The sequence below is a fragment of the Mercenaria mercenaria genome, chromosome 11, assembly GCF_021730395.1.
Source record: "Mercenaria mercenaria strain notata chromosome 11, MADL_Memer_1, whole genome shotgun sequence".
Lineage (NCBI taxonomy): Eukaryota > Metazoa > Mollusca > Bivalvia > Venerida > Veneridae > Mercenaria > Mercenaria mercenaria.
Window position 1 is genome coordinate 58219888 of NC_069371.1, and position 22978 is coordinate 58242865.

The following is a 22978-nucleotide window of genomic DNA, read 5'->3' on the forward strand; positions in this document are numbered from 1 at the left end:
TATAGTCATACATACATACGAAAGGGACAGTCGAAGGCGTGGTGGTGCCCGTCTCAAATGGTAATCATAAAATACCAGAATGCTAATATTATTAAAAAATGTAGTTAAGGAAATTCTGCTAAGGAACATTCAATTTGTTTTGCTGGAGAATGTACAAAATGTCTAAAGGTTATGTATACACATTCATATTAATTTTGATGTCGTTGTATTTAAATACATATCTGACTTGTCATTTACTATGATCAATAGTCCCGTGTTGTTGCAAGGGGCATCCCTTAGTATGTGGTTATGTCCCTCACCACTGAGGGCGCAAAGCTTAGGCTGTAGAATTCCTGCATGTGAAGAATGACTACAACTGGCTTACAGAAGGTCCACGGTTTATATTTTTTATTTCAATTTTTTGTTGTTGAGAAATTGAAATATTAAAAAAATGTAAAGAGTCAACCAAGGACCATTTGTTTACACATTTTTTAGAAAAATAAAATCGGTCAAATAGTTTCTCACAAGAAGACATTTTGAATTTCCTCAAGATACATACATTTGAAAGTAACTACGCTCTTTTGGCGGGCATGTTCATTTGGAATTATTTTTAAATCAGGCCATCAGCTTCTGACAAGAACTTTTTTTTAGCTTCTAAGCGTATGAATATAGGGAAAAGTAACCACGCCCTGAAGCAGTCATATATTTTTGACGAATTCTATTAGTCTGAACAATCTTGGTAGTGAGTTACCCAGGAGAATTTTATGGAAGTCTTTTGTTTGGTTTCTAACATTGTTTCCCTTTCCGTTGCCATGACAACAAGAGTTTGGCATGAAATGGTTTTCTGTGAATCAGTTTAGAAGATGATCAACAAATGAACATCCACGCCAAGTTTCAAATCCTCGAAAACGTGTCAGAGAAGAAGTTGTTTAAAGCACCTGCTGATCCCATCAAAAAGAACGACAGACAACGGATAGACAGCGGATTGTGTCTGCTGAGTTAAGCACCGGAAAAACAGTTTCTGGCAAGAAAATTTTAAAAGCTTCATCAACTGACTAATTGACCACGCCCTCTGGCCGTCATGCTTTATTTGAACAATCTTATTACAATGCCACCCAAGGAACATTTGTACTAAAGCATACAGTCAACACAATGTGAGCATTCTTAGTAGAGGTCACCCGAAGTAAATTTCTGTAATATTATTTTGGACATTTTTTGTTTAATTTTCCTTTTTTACAATGGAAACAGGTTCTACATGGAATAGATTTCTCAAACAGTTTTAATAGATAACCATATAAAAATCATATATGTCAAGTTTTATTAACATTCACCAAGTGATTTTAGATATAAGCTGTAGAAAATGTTTACGGACGGAAGAGTGGACGACGGACTTTACGCTCTGCTGAACTTAAATTATGTTGTTAGATCATGTAAACTGATTGTAATTGCGTGCAGTGCGTGCAGGAAATGCACGTCTAAATTATGCAAATCAAGTCATGCCAACAGAGACTATAATAGATAAAGTAATTAAAGAAATAAACCACCAAAATATCACTAAAATCATTCTACCTGGTTCGCAATTGTGATTTGGCACGGGTGCAGAACGTACAAATCCCATACATGTTTTATTGAAGAAAGGGTCGTCATTTGGTATACGGATTGGAAAGCATTGTGTCCTGTTAAAAAAAATCGATTATTAAGTTGATATTAATTTCCGAGATCAGTTCACAAATTCAATAAATAGGTATGGGTCATCATTTTGGTGCGTATGTTGTTCTGGAAAGCATTGTTATGGGTTAACAGAAATTTCCAAATCCCGGTATCTGCTGTCGATACGTAATAGAAATGGAAACAGTAGATAAACGAGTCTGAAGTGATGCATTTATAAAACATTTCTATTTCATTTGCACAAACTGAACCGTAAAGGCCTAACTAAACTAAAGGAACCAGCGTGGGAGCCATCTGGTCTAGTAATGGCTGCCAGGTATTTGAACACTAATTTTTCACTTGGCATGGCAACAGAGGTCTAAATTGAGGCTAGTTTCTGTTTAAATTCATATTGAATTTATATCACATGTTGACATTATGTAGAAAAATGGGAGGGTAGACGGTATTTATGTGAGTCAAGCTCAAATATTTTTAGTATGTATGTGTACTGGTCCAGGTCACAGTCAGTGTGATTTAGATTCAGTTTATAGATACACAAATATACCTAGAAAATTCTACTGTTAGAAGATACATGAACTACTATCTCTCAGTTTTATTAAGTGTATTTATCATAACTCTTTAACAAAAATGATGTTAAGGATTTATTCGTCATCTGAAATTGGGTCTAGGGCTATGTTGGTTAAGTTTTTGACAAAAGGTCAGTATTTTATAATAGAAATGATATAGGTGAAACTTAATTTAGCTTTATTGTGACCTAAAAAGCATGACTAGTTTACATGGATCAATACGTAAAAAGCCTTGTAAAGATAAATCAATGTACTGGTATGTCCTCGTCTTCTATGCATATGTCTACTTGTTCATACGCAAGAAATGCATATGTAAATACAACACAAGGGCATTACCAATTCTTCAGTTTATATTCAGGCACATTCGTCGAGGCCATAATTAGTACTCGGGGGTATGCTTCCCCTGAAAACGCTGATTTGTAGAACGGCTCTGAATTTTACATTTATTTAGAGACATAACCTATTATGAATAAATTATGATAAAACATGTCTGTGAAAATAATATGAAGACCCGGGCAGTATGGTGTAGTAGTACGTTGTAGCCACGAGTGTTAACTATATAATACACGAGAAAATCACATTTAAGGAAACTGACCTATTTTCGTTTCCTTCGCCGCAACATTCTATATTAGCTCCTTCCTCACCTAGATTGAAAAGAAACTACAGTCAGAAAAATATCGTGTGAAGCACATTGGAATATATTTCAAGAATCTATAAGAAAGGGTATCACAGCGAGGTTATAACATATTTTCCAAGACAGGCAAAGTAGGCTGTATGCATTATTATGATATGATTTAGCAGCAGATTAATTTTTATTTCTTTAGTATCATTTCTTTTACGAACTGACCTTTTTTCCTTCAGATTTTTTGTCCGAAAACTAAATGACCTTTTCGGCTAGTCCAATAATTTTAATCAATATTTGAATATCGTTATATTTTTTGACTGGTCGATATCCCCCTCCGAGGAAATATCAGAATGTAAAATCGGTCTACCCGAGGTCTCATTATCTAGACTACCTTCTCGGCATACCAAGTGCCATACTCGTATATATATCTAGTTTTTTGTCAGTGTATCAACTCCACTGTTTACTATTACATGTAAAATTTCATATTTAACATTTACTTATCTTCAAAACATTTAAACATTTTCTGAATAGCTTTAAACGTATAGGAAAAAACGCACTTTTTGTTCTATCAATTCATTCAGATAATATAATAAATAATGCCCAACCTGATAATAATCTCTTCATAGTGAAATGCGTGTTCTTTTTCAATGCATAGGTCATATACCACCCCGAAACCAGACTGCGTTTAAAATTTTCATTTTATAGACTTGAAAACTGCCGTACTTCCGTTTCGGTGACGAAAACTGTGGCGAAAGCTGCTACATGCATTTTCCTTAGTAACCGGAAAATAGGTAGCGGGACATTTTTGGGCATGGTAACACATAATTACTATACCTTTAAGGATTGGTGTAGCTACAAATTCGTGGTCGATGAATTGACCCCATTGCATGACCATCATCGTGAGCTTATCGTTCCTTGGTGATTTTCCCTCGACTTTGTGCAGTTCATTGCTGACCACTCGAGCACTTGGGAGGGGAAGACCTAACCGGTCGCGATCTCGGGGTGCATCAATACCTGCAAAAACATTTACTTTAGGTTTGTAATAATAAATGTTGAATGCGGAGAAAAGTGTGTACTCTGTTTCTGAAGATAGAAAGACACTTGAAATAAATCAATACAAAGTTTATTTTGAACCTCTTCAAAGGACGCCCACTACACTACATTTTCACTTTAATTACATTCATGTAGCTGTAATGAATATACTTATGAAACAAAAAATGTGTTAAATGAATTAGATCCTTGTCAGACCTGTATGATTTTTTGATATGTTGTTTTTACTTGACTTTAGGGAAACTATTTAAAAGATGCCTATATATATATATTTTTTTTTTTTTTTTATTTTTTTTTTTTTGCATTTGAATTGCTTGTTTCACTTGCCATTTTGATCGCTTTGTATTTTTTCTTTGCGTTTGGTAATTTTAACAAAATGATTTTTGAAACTTTGAAATTAATTGGATGAGTTCATTTGAAATCTATCCTTTGCAACTAAAATGGACAAAAGAAATATAATCGTAATTTGTACTTACAAATTTCATTACAATGTTTTGACGAACTGTTATGTTCTGTAAGTGCTTGTGAAAAGCATTATATAAATGGTTATGAACCAGGTTATGAAAAATGAAAATACGCGGAGAATACCTGACATGTATCTAATGCTCAGTAAATATAAAGGATTTAAACGATCAGTAGGCAATTTTAACGATTGACGACCTAAAAGCAACCGTCAATGAATCATCAATTGCGAAATACAGGGTCCATTTCAGACTTGCAAATACAGGGGTCTATTTCAGACTTGCAAACACATTGTCCATTTCAGACTTGCAAATACAGGGTCCATTTCAGACTTGCAAATACATTGTCCATTTCAGACTTGCAAATACATAGACCTTTTCAACCTACCGTCGGAGTACATGGGTGGAATTTCTCTACTTTGCGGACACAAAATCGCGCCCCATGTGGGATTCTGTAGATTATTGCAAGTGCCGTCTGCAGTTCTGTAGTAGGCTTTGGGATCACATGCCGTACCCTAAAGATATTTGATGAAACATTTTATCAAAATTTCATATTGTTATGGACTGTTTAAATTTTTATTCAGACTGTCATTTCTAAGTTAAACCCTATCTTTCGGTGATGCGAAGAAAACTGTAATCCATATTTACGCTTTGTTTGCTTTAGATACCAAAACTCCCTGCGTTTCTTTCCAACTAAGGGTAATGTAAGTGCATGTGATCGTCATCAAAACGTTTCTTCTTGCAATTTTGCAATTCCTAGATCTAAAGATCAAGGAAAGTACAAACAAAGTACCAGGACTGCTGTTTTCTCCCTGCAAGATATGCAGGAGAAATGATTGAGAAATAATTACATTTCATAAGAGTAAGTTTAAATATACTAGTATTATTTTCTTATATTTTGCAACATTGAATGTACATGTAAACTGTTTATTATGTTACTTATTATATCTTATTAGTACGTGTTGAATGTTCACATACAGTGTAAATTCCTGGACAGTATTCGTGAAACTTCTTCTTCCAAAGGCGTAGGTACTTTTTATTTGCTTTTAAACGGTACGTGTCTAGGTTCTCACTGAAAATGCAATGTAGATTTTTTAGAATCTATTCAATGTAGCCAAGCTATGTTGCAGTTTAAATCAGTTTATCTGTGGATGTTGAATTAGAGAACCAAGTTGATGGTTATCTCCAAAGTTTAGAATACCAGGTTGTACAATCAAATCGAAATTTTGACTCCCGCAATTCTGTTCCATTTTCTGATCTTTCGGAATCATGGAGTCACGGTAGACAAAACACGCTTACATAAGGACTTCATACAGTACAAAAGTTACATAAAGTAGATCTATTCTAACAGTTTAAGTATCCTTAATGATAGAACTAAAATAAGTATAATTAGGGAAAAAAACGTTAAAATTTAAGAATAAATAGATATGACAGTAGTTACTGTACATAATTCCCTATAGTTTTGATTTGAAAAATTGGTAGAATGAATCTAGTCATTACATATCTAATTGTATTAAATCCTATTACGTTGAAAGGAGCTCCTTTAAAGCCGCCAGCTGGATACTGGCTTCCTTTGCAAGTTTTCTGGTGTCTTCTTCTGGTGCAGAAAACAATGCCAATAGGTCTGTTGCTGTTTTCTTGTTCGTTTTGTCCGTGCCTGAATATAACAATGTAAAACTATCTTGTAATCTATAAGGACATAAGTACTGTTGTATCTTTCTCCAAAACTGTAAAAGATTATTTATGAATTTCGACTCTGTTTCGCAAGATTCCGATATTCAAAAGATCTCCTGGGGTTAGGTTTCAAGATATTTTTCCTATGGTCGATTTCAATAATTTCAATAACGAAAATGTATTCTCCATATATTACACATGGATGGAAATGTACAGGCTTTTACCTGTGTTGCTGTTATTTATGCTTGCTTAGATATTCTGTAGTTTGATACTGTCCGTCAACACATAAAAACATTTGAGTCCGAAATGTATGCTGACTTCACGCAGATTGTACCCTACATAAAATTGTTTTGATGATAAATATGAACTTATCCATTTTTTAAAAAAAAGATAACAACCCCACTCAGAGTTCTATAGAGCACTATAAAATAATGTATTGTATGAATGGGATTGTCTTTGACTGCAATGGAGATCAAGGAAGTCCTTTGTGAACAGTCGACAGGTCTGATTTAGATCTGGAATATCAGAAAACGCTACAAAACACACATTGATGAATGTTAAAAGTCAACAAAATCTCATATATTTAAATACAATATAAAGTCATCAGTATTACTTGAATTGTTAATATCTTAGGCTTAAACTGTTGCTGAATCATTGCTCTGAATATTTCACAGGATGTTGTGAAAGCACATAGATATATGGACACATTAGTTCCAAAATGCGTCTTTACCCCGTCATTTATATACTGAAATAATGAAACAATGATAATATAAACTTTAAACACTTAATATTACAACTTGAAACTACTACAGAATGAATCTGGGTTTAGCGTGCAAATCAGAATTTCATGTATTGTAAGCCAGAATTTGCTATTATATTCAATCACACATCATCGTACATATACGAGGGGCGTTCAATATGTAATGTTACTCCATATGTAGTTCCGTAACCGCTGGGTATTTTTAGATGCGGTTTTCGGCACATTAAAGAGCAATTTATTGAAAACAATGCAATATAAATTATAAAAATCGGTAGGTTCAAAGTAAATAAATAATCATTTTAGTAAGGTGTACTCAGGTATACTGGACCATAATTATAATTTAGGTTTGTCATGGGCATCCAGAATCTCAGAAATATAGAATAACTTGTAAAATCACAAAATTCTATCATTTTTCAATGAGGTACAGCAGTTTGTGATGCGTTTGCATTTGTTTTAAACTATCTATTGCATTTTTAATTTTACAACACAACTAAAAAATCTAAACTCGAGATTGATTCCATCTGGAATGGGTGTTGACAGCGATTAATTAAGTTGTAAGAACTTTTTTCGCAATCGAGAATTAAGATACTAGTATCAACTTAAAATACAATAATTTTTAAACGATGATTATCGCACCTGACAAAATTGCAGAGGCTTATTGTACTCACCTTATCATTTTTTGAGTAAAAATATACACACTCAATTTAAAACTGTTATAAATTTTTTTATTTTAGTTTTTATATGTTTTTGTTAAGACCATGATTTGTTTTATCTGTTTAAACTGAAAACTGAATTATAGTTCTAGTTGTTGAATTGTAGAATCAAGGAATTTCTTATTACAATCTCAATATTTTGGAGATAAAATTGTCTAGTATACCCGAGTACACCTCACTCAAATGATTATATTTTTACTTTGAATCTACCAATTTTTATAATTTATATAACATTGTGTTGCCAATAAATTGCTCTATAATGTGCAGAAAACCGTATCTAAAAATAACAAGCGGTTACGAAACTACGTACGGAGTAACATTACATATTGAACGCCCCTAGTATGTGGCTTCTTTCTTATATATATATATATATATATATATATATATATATATACATGTATATTGTGAACGCATGTGATGATGTCTAAGTTCAACCATCTGGGAAACCCGTATGATATTTTGGGTTGATATTGATGTTAACATATTTGTGATATATAATAATAACCTGTATTTTACTTTAATTTCATATTTCAAAAATCTCCTTTCAAGATCTGTTATGTGAGAAAAACAGTTTTGACATCTTCCAGCAATTATTGCCATAAAGCCTTACCGTCTTTTTGTTTTTGTTTGTCGTTATTTTCCATTTGTTTCACATCTCTCTCGCCTTTTTTTAATGCTTTCCCGATCTGCACACCAAGCTGTTTTCCATTGAAATCATCGTGTCCGTGGATGACAACAATGCATCCAAGATAGACCAATAACTGAAGTTTGATTTCCATCTGCAGAGAAACACATTTCAAAGTATGTTATTATATGCATTTAACATAGTATCTCGAAAAAATTTTATAACGCCATCCAATTATTTTCATGCTGTAGTTTTCATTACAGTTAATGCGAACATAAGACAGTCTCTCCTCTTCCGAGATCAAATAGTAAATCATCAAAATATGGCAAATAATATAACAGTTAACCTTTCGAATTGTAATTGTTTCGAAAACAAAACTTGGCCCTTATTTTTGGCAGACTTTGCCTTAATCTGATGTAAATTGAACATTGGGGTAGGGGTCGGTAATTTTAGATATACATTTAAGTAGAAAAGTACTGGGTCTGACATTTTTCAAACTGATAAATATATTAATAAGCTAACTAACAAAAAAATCGATCATTTAGCCTTAATAACTTTTGTTGTTTTCAACGTATGTCAGGAATGTACTAGTGTGTGTAATTATACCACTGACGAGACACTTGCCTATATGATATGCCAATGTTTGCATATTAAATTTTACAAATACAGCCTGCATAAACTTTATGAAATTCTCTAATTCTCTAAGTAGCACTTACATAGAAGGGTCTTCTTGTGTCAATGTATTTTCTTATACTAAAAATAAATATAACACTTTATATACCTCTCAAAATAAAAAAAAGCTTAAAAATATCAGAATTCACAGGTTTTTACAGTTTTCTTTTCTAAATATAGCTCTTAGAGGAAAATTGAACACTTTCTTTTTTCCATTTTGAAGCATATTTGTGTGTCATTGAAACAGTAAAATATTTTTAAAATCTCAACCGTAGATTTTTTAACTTTTAAATGCGTTTTTACATTGAAGAAAGTAGTTTAGGTTATTATATCAACAGTCTTTGTAACCTGTAAGACTTGAAATCCAAGAATCATTAAATGGGATATTATGTCGTTTATAAAGTACCCCCCCCCCCCCCCCCCCCGACACACACACCCCAACCCCCACCACCGTTTTCAATTTTACTTGATTTAAGAAGTAATGTGTAGACAAGAATTCAATCATGCATCCTTAAAAACTTTAGCTATTTCTAATGTATGTCAAGAAATGTATATGTAATTATACCACTGGCGAGACACTTGCCTATATGATATACTAATATTTGTATATTTACAAATACAGCCTGCATAAACTTTATGAAATTCTCTAACTAGCATTGAATGGTACTCTGTGTCAATGTATTTTCTTATACATTGAATGGTACTCTTGTGTCAATGTATTTTCTTGTACATTAAATGGTACTCTGTGTCAATGTATTTTCTTATGCATTGAATGGTACTCTTGTGTCAATGTATTTTCTTATACAAACTGTTTATATCATTCATAACGGGTTACCATATTTATCTGTATTTGTGATATATCAGCAACTTGTTAACAATGGATAAACCTGTATAAGTTTGCTAATAGAATGTTTTACCTGACTTGAAAGTAAGTTTTATCAGACCACTGTGTCAGCTCGATACTATTTCTGATACAAAAAAAATGTTGACGTCGGCTAATTTATGAGCTCTTTTTGCCTGTAGTGAAGTGTGGCCGGCTTATTTTCAAAAGCATTTTTTGGTAGTTTTGAAACGAAAACTTATATTCTAATGTTCATAATATGTCCAAACTTCAGTTTGAAAGAATAATCATTTTTAGCCAAAATCTGGAGGTCAGTGCCTTGACCATGAAGGCAGTTTTACAATATAAATGATAGATTGATATATAGTACAGATACCTAACTAAGGTACTGTTAAAAAGTGTGTCTAACTCGCACCGCAAAAACAAACACGAAGGATTTTAACGATAAGTCACACATTTCTATGTTATTCTTTTTATAAAATTCATACTTTATAGCGGGTTTCATAAATAAAAATACATAGAGGAAATTACATGAGTGTCTATTCCTATTTAATTTAGTAAGCGAGTTGAATGAAATGTAAAAATGCATGGCTCGGTCGACCATTTTATCAATTATATTCAATGGGTATGAAAAATCCTATGTGGACAGACATACACGTAATACTTTCTCATCACATGTTAATATTTCCTGCTAAAAATATATTTTCCCTATTAAAGACAAGGTCATTCGATCAACGCCTCCTATACAAAAAAAAACGATGTTAATATCAATGTGTTAAGACGTATAGAATAATAAATGGGCGAGCCTTGCCTTTGAATGACAATTGCCCTGGCAAAACGATCTTTAACCAAGATTTATCATCTACTTCTATAGCTATTGTCGCTGAAAGTCACCGCTGTCCCATGTATCCCATGTATTTACCTCTTTATTTTATGATTACCTATACTTAAGGATTAATCCATATTTGGCAATTATTTCATTCTTGTAACTTACGATATTACGAGGGCCATTCTAAAATCAAAGCATTGTAAATACTGGAGGACGGATTGTCTTGAAATGTATTGTCAGGTCCGAGATCAGCAATGTCCCTTTTCTGTAGTAACTGTTAAACATGTAAATGTCTTTTTCGGTTACAACAGTGTAACCATTTCCTTCCCACATTTCTATGTTCATTGTGAATTTAATGACTAAATATTAACAATTCAGACTTTCATGATCAGACTTTTCATGATCAGACTGCACATATGTGCATGTAGACACATACACACAATTACAAAACAATCATACATTTTGTAATAACTGTTTGGCAAATATACATTAAACAATAATAAGATAGGGAACAGAACTGAAACATTTTTTTAAGGTCACTAATTATAGCAGGGACGATCAGACTTTTAAGGAATACACATATCACTGGTTACCGTGTTGCAAATTAAAGTAGACTGTTATAGCCAAATCATTTGAGCATGAAATATTTTGTTTTTGCTCTAAAATAGTAATAACTTTTACAGATTTACCGAGAGCTAAGAAATATTCTATTCGGCAATATGATAAATTCATGTTTCAATAAATTTCCAAATATCATAAATCATTGGAAAAGTCTTTTACTTCTTTTGATTATCAAAAGCATCTATCAAAGTTCTATTATTCTATTTCACTTTTGTGTGGTGATTGAAAATAACAAATATCCGAGTTTTTACTTCCCCTAAATTCTGTATTTTTAGTACAGCTAATTTATTTGTGAATTCCATTGATGCAAATTCTTCAATGAAAAATCCGTCATCCAACGATAAGAACATTGTCTCGTATATAAAGCGTGCTTAGTTTATTGGTCAACGGGCATATCGCCTGCTCTGCATTCAATGAAAGCGCACAGTGAAGCGTGGTAATTCAGTTTTTCTATGTGCTGCCATTTGAGAACTATTTTCTTTCGGCGGAGTGTGAAATCTATGGTGGTTATCAAAAAATCGATTAAGCCGAAATTCGTATACGTATTATTGTGGTTCCACTGGACGGAATTGTCTTCGACAATCCGTCAAAAATGACAACATGTGCTGGAATATGGTACACAGTCTGTGTACAGACTTCAAACTTAGTTTATTGCCATTGAGTTCCAAACACTTCGGCAGTCAATCGAAAATGTGAACGCTGCATAGTTTAATGACTGAAAATACCTCTCCCAAGTGCTTAATTCGATAAATATTTGCGCCTAGCTAGCATCTCTTCTAGTCTTGGAAAGAGTAAAATGTCTAAAGGACTTAGATCTGGGGAATAAAATGGATGACTGATTTTTATCACTTTTTTGTCTCTAATGATATCACTTTTGTGAGCCGCAGCATTGTCATGGATCAACTGGAGACCGCGAAGACCAGTTCTTGGACGCATTATTTTCTGGCTTTATTTTCGCATTTGTTTCTATAAAACTTTCCAGTGACTGGTTTTCCTGGTGGTGTAGGAATTTGTGCAATAGTACCCGTTGAGTTAAAGAATACAGAATTCAAAACCTTTTCGAGAATTTTAGGGGTTTTTTTTGCATTAACTGGTTTATGGTCACCTTTTGACAGCGACTGTCTGTTGTCAACGCGATGCAAAGGCTCATAAAAAGTTTAATATTTTTCGTTGTAAAACACTTAGTTAAGGGATATTAACGTAATTTAAAACGTTCACGCAGTGATGTCAAACGTGGAATCAAAGGGCCACCGCCTGTCCAGCTCTTCCATAACGAAATTACAGGTTGATGTTTGGTATTGTCACTATAAAGCCTTTCAATAAATGATTTTTAGAAACGCCTTCTTTTGATAATACTGATTTTAATGAATAGACTCTTGCTTTCATGAAAGTCGGGAAATTCAGATAAAATGGTTGTTCACGAGTTTGTTTTCGACTTGAAGTTGTAATAACATTTAATTTTTGTAAGTGCGCCCTATAAAATTTTATGACGTTTATTAAAACACAAGTCACACGTGCAGAGATGACAAAGGTAACGCTTCAAGTATGTATAGGATTTCAAAAAAGGAGACAATGATCGTGCTTCAAGTATGTACAGGACTTCAAAGGTGACAATGGTCAGGTTCAAGTATGTATAGGAATTCAAAGGTGAAAATGGTCACGTTTCAAGTATGTATAGAACTTCAAAGATGACAATGGTCACGCTTCAAGTATGTATAGGACTTAAAAGGCGACAATGGTCACGCTTCAAGTATGTATAGGACTTCAAAGGCGACAATGGTCACGCTTCAAGTATGTATAGGACTTCAAAAGTGACAATGGTTACGCTTCAAGTATGTATAGAACTTCAAAGGTGAAAATGGTCACGCTTCAAGTATGTATAGGACTTCAAAGGTGACAATGGTCACGCTTCAAGCATGTATAGGACTTCAAAGGTGAAAATGGTCACGCTTCAAGTATGTTTAGGACTTCAAAGGTGACAATAATTAAGCTTCAAGTATGTACAGAATTACAAAGGAGACTATGGTCACGCTTCAAGTATATATAGGTCTTCAAAGATGACAATTATCACGCTTCAAGTATGTATATAACTTCAAAGGTGACAATGGTCACGCTTCAAGTATCACAAAAGAGATCGGCTCACTGGATCCGATTTTGTAAATAATACGAGGGTCATTCTAAAAATACAATACGACCTCTCCAAAGCGACCCTCTCTTAAGCAAAAGCCTCTCTATAACAACATCATCACAATTTCCCTAAGCTGAAATATACTATCAAATTTACCTCTCCAGAACAACAACCTCTACAGATCAGTCAATATTTGTATCTCCCCAAGGGTGTTGCTCTACAGAGGTTACACTGTAATGTCAATCGCGCGCTTCCATAAAAGTTTAAAATGCAAGAAACTCTTGTTTTACATGGATGATACATGAATGACACATTCATATCCTGCAAAGATTTATTGAAAACTATCCTACCGTTTCGGAGATATTTAGTTTTGTATCAGGTGTAGTCATACACACAAAGCAAAATACATGTAGCTATGAAAAGCGAACAAGAATCTGAAACTAGAGCATACATTAAAGTACCTTATTGCAAGGCAGATACTCAGTGAACTGAATTCTTCATATGGGACGTCCAAAGTATCAAAGAAAACAACTTACAGGTGGGTACGTAAATTTCAAAATGACCAGGCAACCTTAAATTGGTCATCCTTGCAGGCCCAAAATAGTAGTGACGACAAGAACATTGCTGCTGTAAGTCGTCTTATTGATGACCACGCCAGGTACACGCCGTAGAGAGCATCTTTTCTGGGCATGTCAGCTGGGGAGAACTCATGAGATTCTAACCAAGCAAGTTAAAGAAAGGTTTGTGCCCGATGGATGCCTAACATATTAACCGAGGAGCGAATTGCCATTAGGGTCAATTGTGCTAAAGAAAGGCTGGAAAAGTTCTCAAGATTATCAAAGAATCTCACAGCTCCTAACAGTAGATGAGACCTGGATATAATTTTATATGGGTCGAAATCTGGCATGTATTTATCTTGTGACTGTAACAACTTAAACGGATATTTGATGCTCTTTTCCGACAACGACAACCAAATCTTTATATATCTAAATAAAAAGTATTCCGAATATAAGCTTCATGAACGATAATCACGTTTTGCTTAGTATAGAACAAGAAATGTCTTTAAAAAGACAAAAGGCGTAGAGGTATGTTTAACGCATGGCTTTATGTAACTCTCACGACGTGAATGTGTGATAACTGTTGTAATTTTTGTTTATGATAATATGTAACTTATCACAAATACAATATCGATTTAAGATGGGTGGGGTAATTAGAGTTTAATTGAGGCATCTTTCTGAACGAATTTACAAACTTTTTCCCTTCTATTATTTCTTATAAAATTCAAATCAAACTTGTGTTCACGTTACAAGTTTTCAAATATTTTTTTTAATATAAAGGTTCTCTGACATTATGACAAATTATTTTACCTAGAACATGCATCAAAAGCTCGAAGGTATGTATTATAGGCAACTATGTTTAAGTTTTTAATGTCATTTCCATATTTTCGAGTAAGAGTTTGCGAGTTCATACGGGTACGTGTACGCGTATATTTAGTAAATCCTTGTACAATAAGCGTCTACTAAAATTACTTAAGTGATAACTATAATCGAATGGCTGGCTATAGTCTAAAACGCGTCGGTTTGTATTTACATGTACAGATGCCTGTACGAATATATTTGTAAACAGTATGTAATGTTCTGAATTTTGACTACTCAGACACTGAATGGAAAAAGGAGTGAATCTTACACATACACGTACACGTACAAGCTCTCGTTCGAACGTTATTTGAGCGACAAAATTCATTAGCAACGTAAAGTGTGACTATTTCTAACTTTAATTAATACATGTTATTTGATTGTAAATTTAAGTCATTATGTTATTTGATTATGTTTGCTTGGAAACTAAATTGCCACTTTTTAAATATCAATACTTTTTTCCACTTTGGAAGTTTTGAATAAAATGTGACAATATTAAACTATTTAAGAGAAATGGCAATAATAAACTATTTAAGAGGAACACGGGAATCTCAAAGAACAATGAAGTTATGCGATCAATACCATCTGTTGATGCACGTGTAATAAAAGACAATATCACCCTGCTGATCCAGATGATACTGGAGTATTCATGAGTAATAATAAACAACATAACTGTTGGTGCAGATGATACTGGAGTATTCATGCAGTCATTGCATGCTTTCCATAAAAGAAGTTTCACAAAAGCGTCTACAGTTACCTCGTTTTTCAGAACTGAATACGTAATTATTTGATAACAATGCAAATTTGAGCTGCAATGAAAGGCTTATCTTGATTTAAAAAAACTGTAGTTTAGTATTTCAGCATTGAAAAAGTCGTAAACAAGGCAACACGTTTATGTTTTCTAAGATTCGCCACACGCAAACCCATATTTGGGGCGTTTAAACTGGTTTATTGCGCACAAACACTCATTTTAACCCCTTTCATATTTTCATCTTTACATGACAATGTAAACAAGTGAATGACATATTTTCCTTGACCTTGTGTTAGGGGTCTAGGAATGGAGTATGAGTATTGGGGAACATTTGTACTAAGTAATATTAAAGACAAGAAAAATACATTGACACTAGTCTTCCAAATGCGACCTTGACCTTTGAACACTTGTTTGGTGCGCATGGTACATTGTCTTAATCTTGGAAATGTTTGTGCTAAGTAATTTTACAATTTCTCAATGGATGGTTGAGCTATGGACAGGATATGAAACAGACCCTGTTAATACCATTCTAACTTTTGACTCCGAATATGGCCTTAACTTTAAGTTATGGGTCTGAAAGTGGTGCAAGACAACATTGCCTCATTATGAGGAATATTTGTGACAAGTAATATTAAAATATCTTGATGAATGGTACAGTTACAGACTGGACAGGAAAACAAACACTGTGACTTTGACATCCAAGTGCGACCTTTACCTTAGAGCTGGGGCGTGAAAAATAACCTCACTATGAGGGAACATTTGTGCTGAGTAATATTAAATTTTCTTGATTGATGGTCGAGTTATGGACCAGACAGAAAAGAAAGTACTGACATTTGACCTCTAAGTGTTACCTCGACCATTGAGCTGGGGAAATATTTGTGCCGAGTATTGATATAATCCCTTAATGGATGACTGAGTTAGGAATAGGACACGAATCAAACCCTATAAATACTATGTTAACATTTCATGTCAGTGTGGCCTTGACGTTAAAGTCAAGTGCATGTCGCATTGTCTTGTTTTTTGAAAACAATATGATAAATAATGCCAAAATTTCTTGACGGATAGTTGAGTTACAGACAGAACAGAAAAAAAACCCTGTTGAAATTTGACCTCCAATTGTGGCCTTGACCTTTGAGCTAGGGGTTTGGGTTTTGCACATGACACGTTGTCCTATTTTGGAGAACATTTGTACCACGTAATAATAAATCCTTAAATGGTTGAGAAGGGTAAGTGTGGACGACGGATGAATACCGGTCGAACGGACGGATGAAAAAAACGCAATCCTATAGATCCCGAAAATCAACTAGTAGATGACTAATAAAAGATATAGTAAAAAATCGGTACACTTCATTTACAAAGCCTATTGCGGACTGGCGGGGCGGACTGTGGCGGGGTGTGCTGGCGGGGCGGACTGTGGAAGATTTTTCTGTAATATGTAAATGTTTCCGTGCTTTAATGTTACTCGATAACAGTTGGAAAGAAGCAGAACATTTAATAATTGTCTGTTTAATTCTATGTCGTTTCTTTTACAAATACCATATAATAACGATTAGTTCTAATTACAAGGAGTGTCGATACACTGTCCAAGCCTTTTTTGATAGCTCAAGATGCATCAGACTGAATTTGGTTAAATTTAAAAATATCAATAATGGTAACAATAATGATAACAATGTCTTTATTTAATAAAGCCAAAGGGGCCATGATGGCCCTAGATCGTTCACATGACTTTCACAGCAGGCTTGATCAGTTTTGTAGAGAGCCGCGCGAGTAAAACAGCTGTGCAATTATTTTGAAATAAACCCATTGCTTTCTGACAGCAGCTTTTAAGTTTCTATTAAGTAGATATAGGTGGGTAATAACATTTTGTGTTTTGTGGTTGTGGGTTGGTGGCGTGGGATTCATGAGACAAAATACTAAAATACAGTACCAAGAAAGAGAAAAATAATTATTTTTAATGTGGGGATGTGCAGGTGGGATGTGAAGGTGGGATGATGACGTGATGTGGAGGGAGGATGTGCAGGTGGGATGATGACGTGATGTGGAGGTGGGATGATGACGTGATGTGGAGGTGGGAGGATGACGTAATGTGGAGGTGGGATGATGACGTGATGTGGAGATGGGATGTGGAGATGAGATGATGACGTGATGAGGAGGTGGGATGTGGAGGTGGGATGATGACGTGATGTGGAGGTGGGATGATGACGTGATGTGGCTGTGGGAGAATGACGTAATGTGGAGGTGGAATGTGGAGTTGGGATGACGTTGTGTGGAGGTTGGATGTGGATATGAGATGATGACGTGATGTGGAGGTGGGATGATGACGTGATGTGGAGGTGGGATGATGACGTTATGTGGAAGTGGGTGATGACGTGATGTGGAGGTGGGATGATAACGTGATGTGGAGGTGGGATGTGGAGATGAGATGATGACGTGATGTGGAGGTGGAATATGGAGATGGGATGATGACGTGATGTGGAGGTAGGATGTGGAGGTGGGATGATGACGTGATGTCGAGGTAGGATGATGACGTGATGTAGAGGTGGGATGATGACGTGATGTAGAGGTAGGATGATGACGTGATGTAGAGGTGGGATGATGACGTGATGTGGAGATGGGATGATGACGTGATGTGGAGGGGGATGATGACGTGATGTGGAGGTGGGATGATGACGTGATGCTAAGGCACAATATGAATAAACACCAGAAACCAACAGTGAAAAATAGGTGGTGAAGGGTTACCCAAGAAACATTGATGTTAAATTATATTCAATCGGACTATTTGTGGTTTTGTATTTTCCATATAATAAAAATGTACTTGTTGCTGGATTTTTAAGCAACCCGTCTACAATGTTTTTCCGTTACAGCTTCTTTTTGTTTTGGGCCTACTTTGCAATGCATGGCTCTATGGCTGTCTTTGGGGTGCTCTGTGCTTCCGGTAAATCTACACTTACCTTTTATCTTTAAGACAAGAAGTTTTATATAAAGCAATATAGAAAAACCAAGTTTGGGCCCCTGACGGTCATGTTTTTTGTGACGGAACAGAATAATTTGAACGAACTTGGTAAAAAGTCACTTAGGGAATGTTAAATTGTTTCACATACGTGCTATCGATGTGAGCGGTGAAGATTTTCCACAATGTCATGCAGGGAAGAATCATAATTCTACATGAATGATCCAGATTAAAGACGTCTGGAAGAGGGCCACCCAATAAACTTTCATGTGAAGTCTGGCTGAAATTGACGTAGCGGTTTAGAAGAAAATGTCCATTATAAAAATTCAAAGAAAATATGGAGGTCGTTCGTGGAACGGACGACATTCAACGATCCTAAAAGCTCACCATGAACACTTTATGCTCAGGTATACTAAAACTTATTATTACATGGCTTCTTTTATGTTTCCACTAACATACAGGAGTGAATGATGACACAGGGTACTAAGTAACAAGAAACGAAGAATGATTTTGAGGATGCAAAGAAGGGTATTTTGTAATCTGGGGATAGGATGGGAATAATGTGGGCAATAGGGAAGGGGGTTGGAGGTTATGTGATACTAAGAGTCAGTATCAAGAAACAAAATAAACTACAAGTTAAGACATTGGTAAAACTGGGGTAAGCACAGAAAACTAGAGGTCTTTTATATCTGTGGAATTGGAGTGGGGTAATGTGGGATGGAGCTTGAAGGTAGAGGATCACCTAACAAATATTACTGTCAGTTTATTTTGAAATCCAGCTAGCGATTTCCGATGAGAGAATGTTCAAAATTTTCCATATATAAGCCATGCATGGAAAACTGGCGGCCATGTTTGTTAACAAACCAAAATTATTTAAAGGAATATGGCAGAGAGTTACTTAAGGAATATTGCTGTGAAATTAGTTTAAATTTCAGGGTTTTCGGTAAAACAAGCTCCTCCCCCTGGAACAAATCGACATAGCATGAAGGAATTTAGTAGATGACCACAATCAACATTGCTTTGAACTTTGTTTTAAAACAGGGCTAGTGGTTTTTGAAGAGAAGATTTTCAAAGTGTTTTCCATGAAGTCATACAGTGAAATTAATTTTGAACAAAACAGAATTATCTGACAGGAATTTGATGGTCACCCATTGCTCATTATGAAACGGTTCAGGACTTTATTACTTAAAGGTGGAAATTATTTCTAGGCAGCCGATTAGCTAAGTCGTTAGAGCACTTGCCCTGTAAGCGAGGAATCCTTGATTTGTGGGATAATGCTGTGAAATTATTTTGAAATCGAGCTATATTTAGGCCAGAGTTAGATATAAAAGAACAAAAACACACAAAAACAGAAGTTACTGATTTAATACAAATATAAAAAGAACAAGATTTGCTCAATATATTTAGTTTGAATTTCTTTATTCAAACCGTATGAAACTTGGTTTTTAATTCATACTTAACTCCTTGGGGCCGAAATGCGACTAAAGGCGCTATAATTTCTACTCCTGTAGCGACGATATCCGACTATACGCGCTTAATCAGGACTCCCCAGGACGGCGATTGACGAGTATAGTCGCGGCACCGAGATCATGCTGATTGCATCACGTACTTGCTAATTTTTGATATCCTGATAAAAGCAAAATCATTTTGCATACCGGCTATTATTTCGTAGATGTTATAATTATTAATTATGCTAATAATTAGTTTCCTTGTTAAAATAAATGTTTGTAAATATGCGGTAAAGGAAATAAAAAAGACGAACTCCGCTGTGTTTCGTTCATACTGTATTTGAAAAGATTAAAATAATGTCGGCAGCCAGAGATTTTTCTTTTTTCTTACTTTCATTATCATGCTGCTTTTGACGTATCAGTTCCATCGGATGATGATTCCGACGATGAAATTTCATTATCAGAGAAATGAATGGTCGGAAAATGTTAAGTTTTAGAAAGCTGAAATATTCGTACACTTACAGCGCATTAAATTCAAGTGGATAAAAATAACACAGCAAAACAAGTTTTATACATAAAAATGTGTGTAAATAAACGCTTTTTGTAAATGTAATAATTCTACAAAGATGGGTGTAAATATTACAACTTAACTGTCTCAGTGTGTGTCACACAACGTTTGTGTACATGTTTAGAAATTAATTATACATCAAAATAAACCATCGATATTCGCTCAAAAATGGGTGTTATTTTTGAGTAATGCTGATGTAAATACTCTGTGTTAATAATGTATTTCTATTTATTGGAATTTAAAGTGTTTTCATGTGAAAAAAAGTAATAAAATCGGAAATGTTCAAATATTTATTAAACGCAGTGTAAAAATGGTGAGTGTTTCGAAGCGGAATTATTATTCTATTTGGATATAAGTTACGGACGAACGTGGATATATATAAATATTTGTTCAAACTTGGAAGATTTTATAAGTGTAGTTTAATTTACACTAATGTTAATAATATTTTCATGCATGATTTCAATTGACTGCACGAGTGTGATTACGATAAGATCAGATAATGTTCTCCGACGTCAGGTGGCAATTCTTATCTCGCCGCAGCATGTATATTATGATATCGGCCTCAGGGAGTTAATTATACTAACACAATTGTCCATGCGTCACAACGCTGTGCTACGTGACTAAATATATGAAAACAGTGTCCGATCTGTATCTTAGTGAATTTGTAAAACTTTGGCTGTAGGGATGATATATTATTGCCAACTGGGGATTATCCATTTGACTATTGCGGGTATAGGTTAATGTTTCTAAAAATGAAAAAAAGGTGTTTGCTGCTTGTTAAAAGAAAAGAGCCGTACGTGTGCAATTCTTATTTTTGAAAATGATGCACTTGATATTCGCCTGCTCTATGCTGATTATGTTTAAAGTACTACTGGCCTCCTTCTAAATTACTGCGAGTTTTCAAACCGCAAATCATTTTAAAGAAACAAAATTGCATGCAAATCGCTTTTGTAGCTATAATTAAGAGCAATTTATTTTTCCTTTTTTTTTTTTTTTTTTTTTTTTTTTTGGATGCGGGTTAACAGCCATCATTATTAAACTGGTCAATGTATAACCCAGAAGTGGCAATTATATGAGCTTTCTGCAGGCAAAATTTCATTTGATGCAAGAACGTATAGAATGAGCAAACTTTTCTTATTTTAAAGAAACCTCATGCAATTCCTTCCTTACTACAAAGTCTCAAAAGCCGGCCCTTTTTTCTATATCTAGTAATTTGTCTTGTTATTTTCTTTGTTATATATCTCACGGACTCAAGAAAGATTTTTTTCTGTTTATATATCCTGGCCAGAAGACAGCTAATCTGTTGTTTTTTTCTCTCTCTCTTTTATATCTGCTGGTCACAAGATAGCATTTTTAATATTTTTTATATCTCGGGACAGCAAGATGGCTCAGCTGTGTTTCAGTTTTTACATTTTTTTTATATCTTGCGGTCAAACTATAGCCCATCTGTTGATTTCGTGTTTTCTTTATTTTATTTTTTTCCTCTTTTTTTGCATATCGTAGCCTTGATATAATACATGTGTTTTTCTTTTACGTCTCAAAGTACAAAACATTCAGTCTATTTTAGTAAATTTTATTAAAAATCATTAACTTTACCACAATTAAAGCCGGGATCTAAATTGAATAGCAGTTCCTACTTTGTTGGAAAAATGTGGTGCTGTCTTTACTCAGATTAAAATGGTTATTTACATCTTCGATGCATTTCATGATTTACAGTCAGAATACCATAAGATTAAATTAGCCTACTTAATTTAATAAATGTTACATGTTGTATTTATTCCTTTCAAATGTTAGAATCAAAGTAATGCCCAGTATAATAATATTTATCTTATTTTACCTAGCAGTGTATCCGTATTTTATTTTTCTCAACAATCTATCCGTATTTTCCAGCCACAGGTAGAGCTACGTGTCCACTGAGAGTAATAAACGCTGGAGCTGTTCAATACATCTTCGTAAATTCTGATATGCGACAGATGGAGAAAATGATGTCCGAGATCTATGGTTAATATACGTACCATTAAAGACATAAAGTACAGTCACAGGGGTGAAAAAATCATACGTGCGGGTAAACATATTTCCAAACCACGAAGTCCTCTGGCTGGCTTATTGATCAGTCCCATGTACAACGGAAATGAATCCTTTCAGTTCTGATTTATTATTAGTTTTGTCCACCAATAAACATTTGAATAGCGCCTGTGTGCCGAAGCCTGGGCATGTGTACGAATGAAATGTGCCGCATACTAATATAGACAGTATATTATCACAAGCGTTCAAAAACTCATTAGACAATTTGCATTTTTTAACCATCTGCTCTATATAAGTGTTGGTTTTTAATCATTGCATAAACTCACAACCAATTTTATCAAAATTTTGAATATTTTTGATACACAACGAGTAAATGTGAGTGCGTGTGTGTATTGGAAATACTTTGTTATTATGTGGTTTTAAAAGTCGTTAAAACATTGTGTTTGCCTACATTACAAAGTTTATTTTCCCCTCATTTATACTCTTATAATCATGATTTTAATTTAATTTTAATGTAATGGTCGACGGAATTCAAACAGAAACTGTACGTTAGAACTCATTACTTATTTGCTAAAATTGTCATTCCTTATTTCACGAGTTTTTCGATGT

General features: G+C 34.4%; 1 protein-coding gene across 3 annotated transcripts in view; it reads right to left on the minus strand.

The window, feature by feature from the left end:
• Positions 1-22978, minus strand: part of LOC123530689 (eosinophil peroxidase-like) — a 68053-nt gene that overhangs the window by 40824 nt on the left and 4251 nt on the right. The window contains exons 1-9 of one of the 3 annotated variants that reach the window (XM_045311440.2): positions 22182-22305; positions 8838-8874; positions 8107-8275; positions 5877-6006; positions 5328-5421; positions 4738-4864; positions 3673-3852; positions 2809-2857; positions 1549-1655 (exon numbers count right to left, since the gene is read on the minus strand). In XM_045311440.2, the coding sequence (XP_045167375.2) occupies positions 1549-1655; positions 2809-2857; positions 3673-3852; positions 4738-4864; positions 5328-5421; positions 5877-6006; positions 8107-8275 (856 nt within the window). In that variant the 5' untranslated portion in view covers positions 8838-8874; positions 22182-22305. Of the gene's footprint in view, positions 1-1548; positions 1656-2808; positions 2858-3672; positions 3853-4737; positions 4865-5327; positions 5422-5876; positions 6007-8106; positions 8276-8837; positions 8875-22181; positions 22321-22978 lie in introns of those variants that run through there. The other 2 variants (XM_045311438.2, XM_045311439.2) reach the window with 2 other exon arrangements.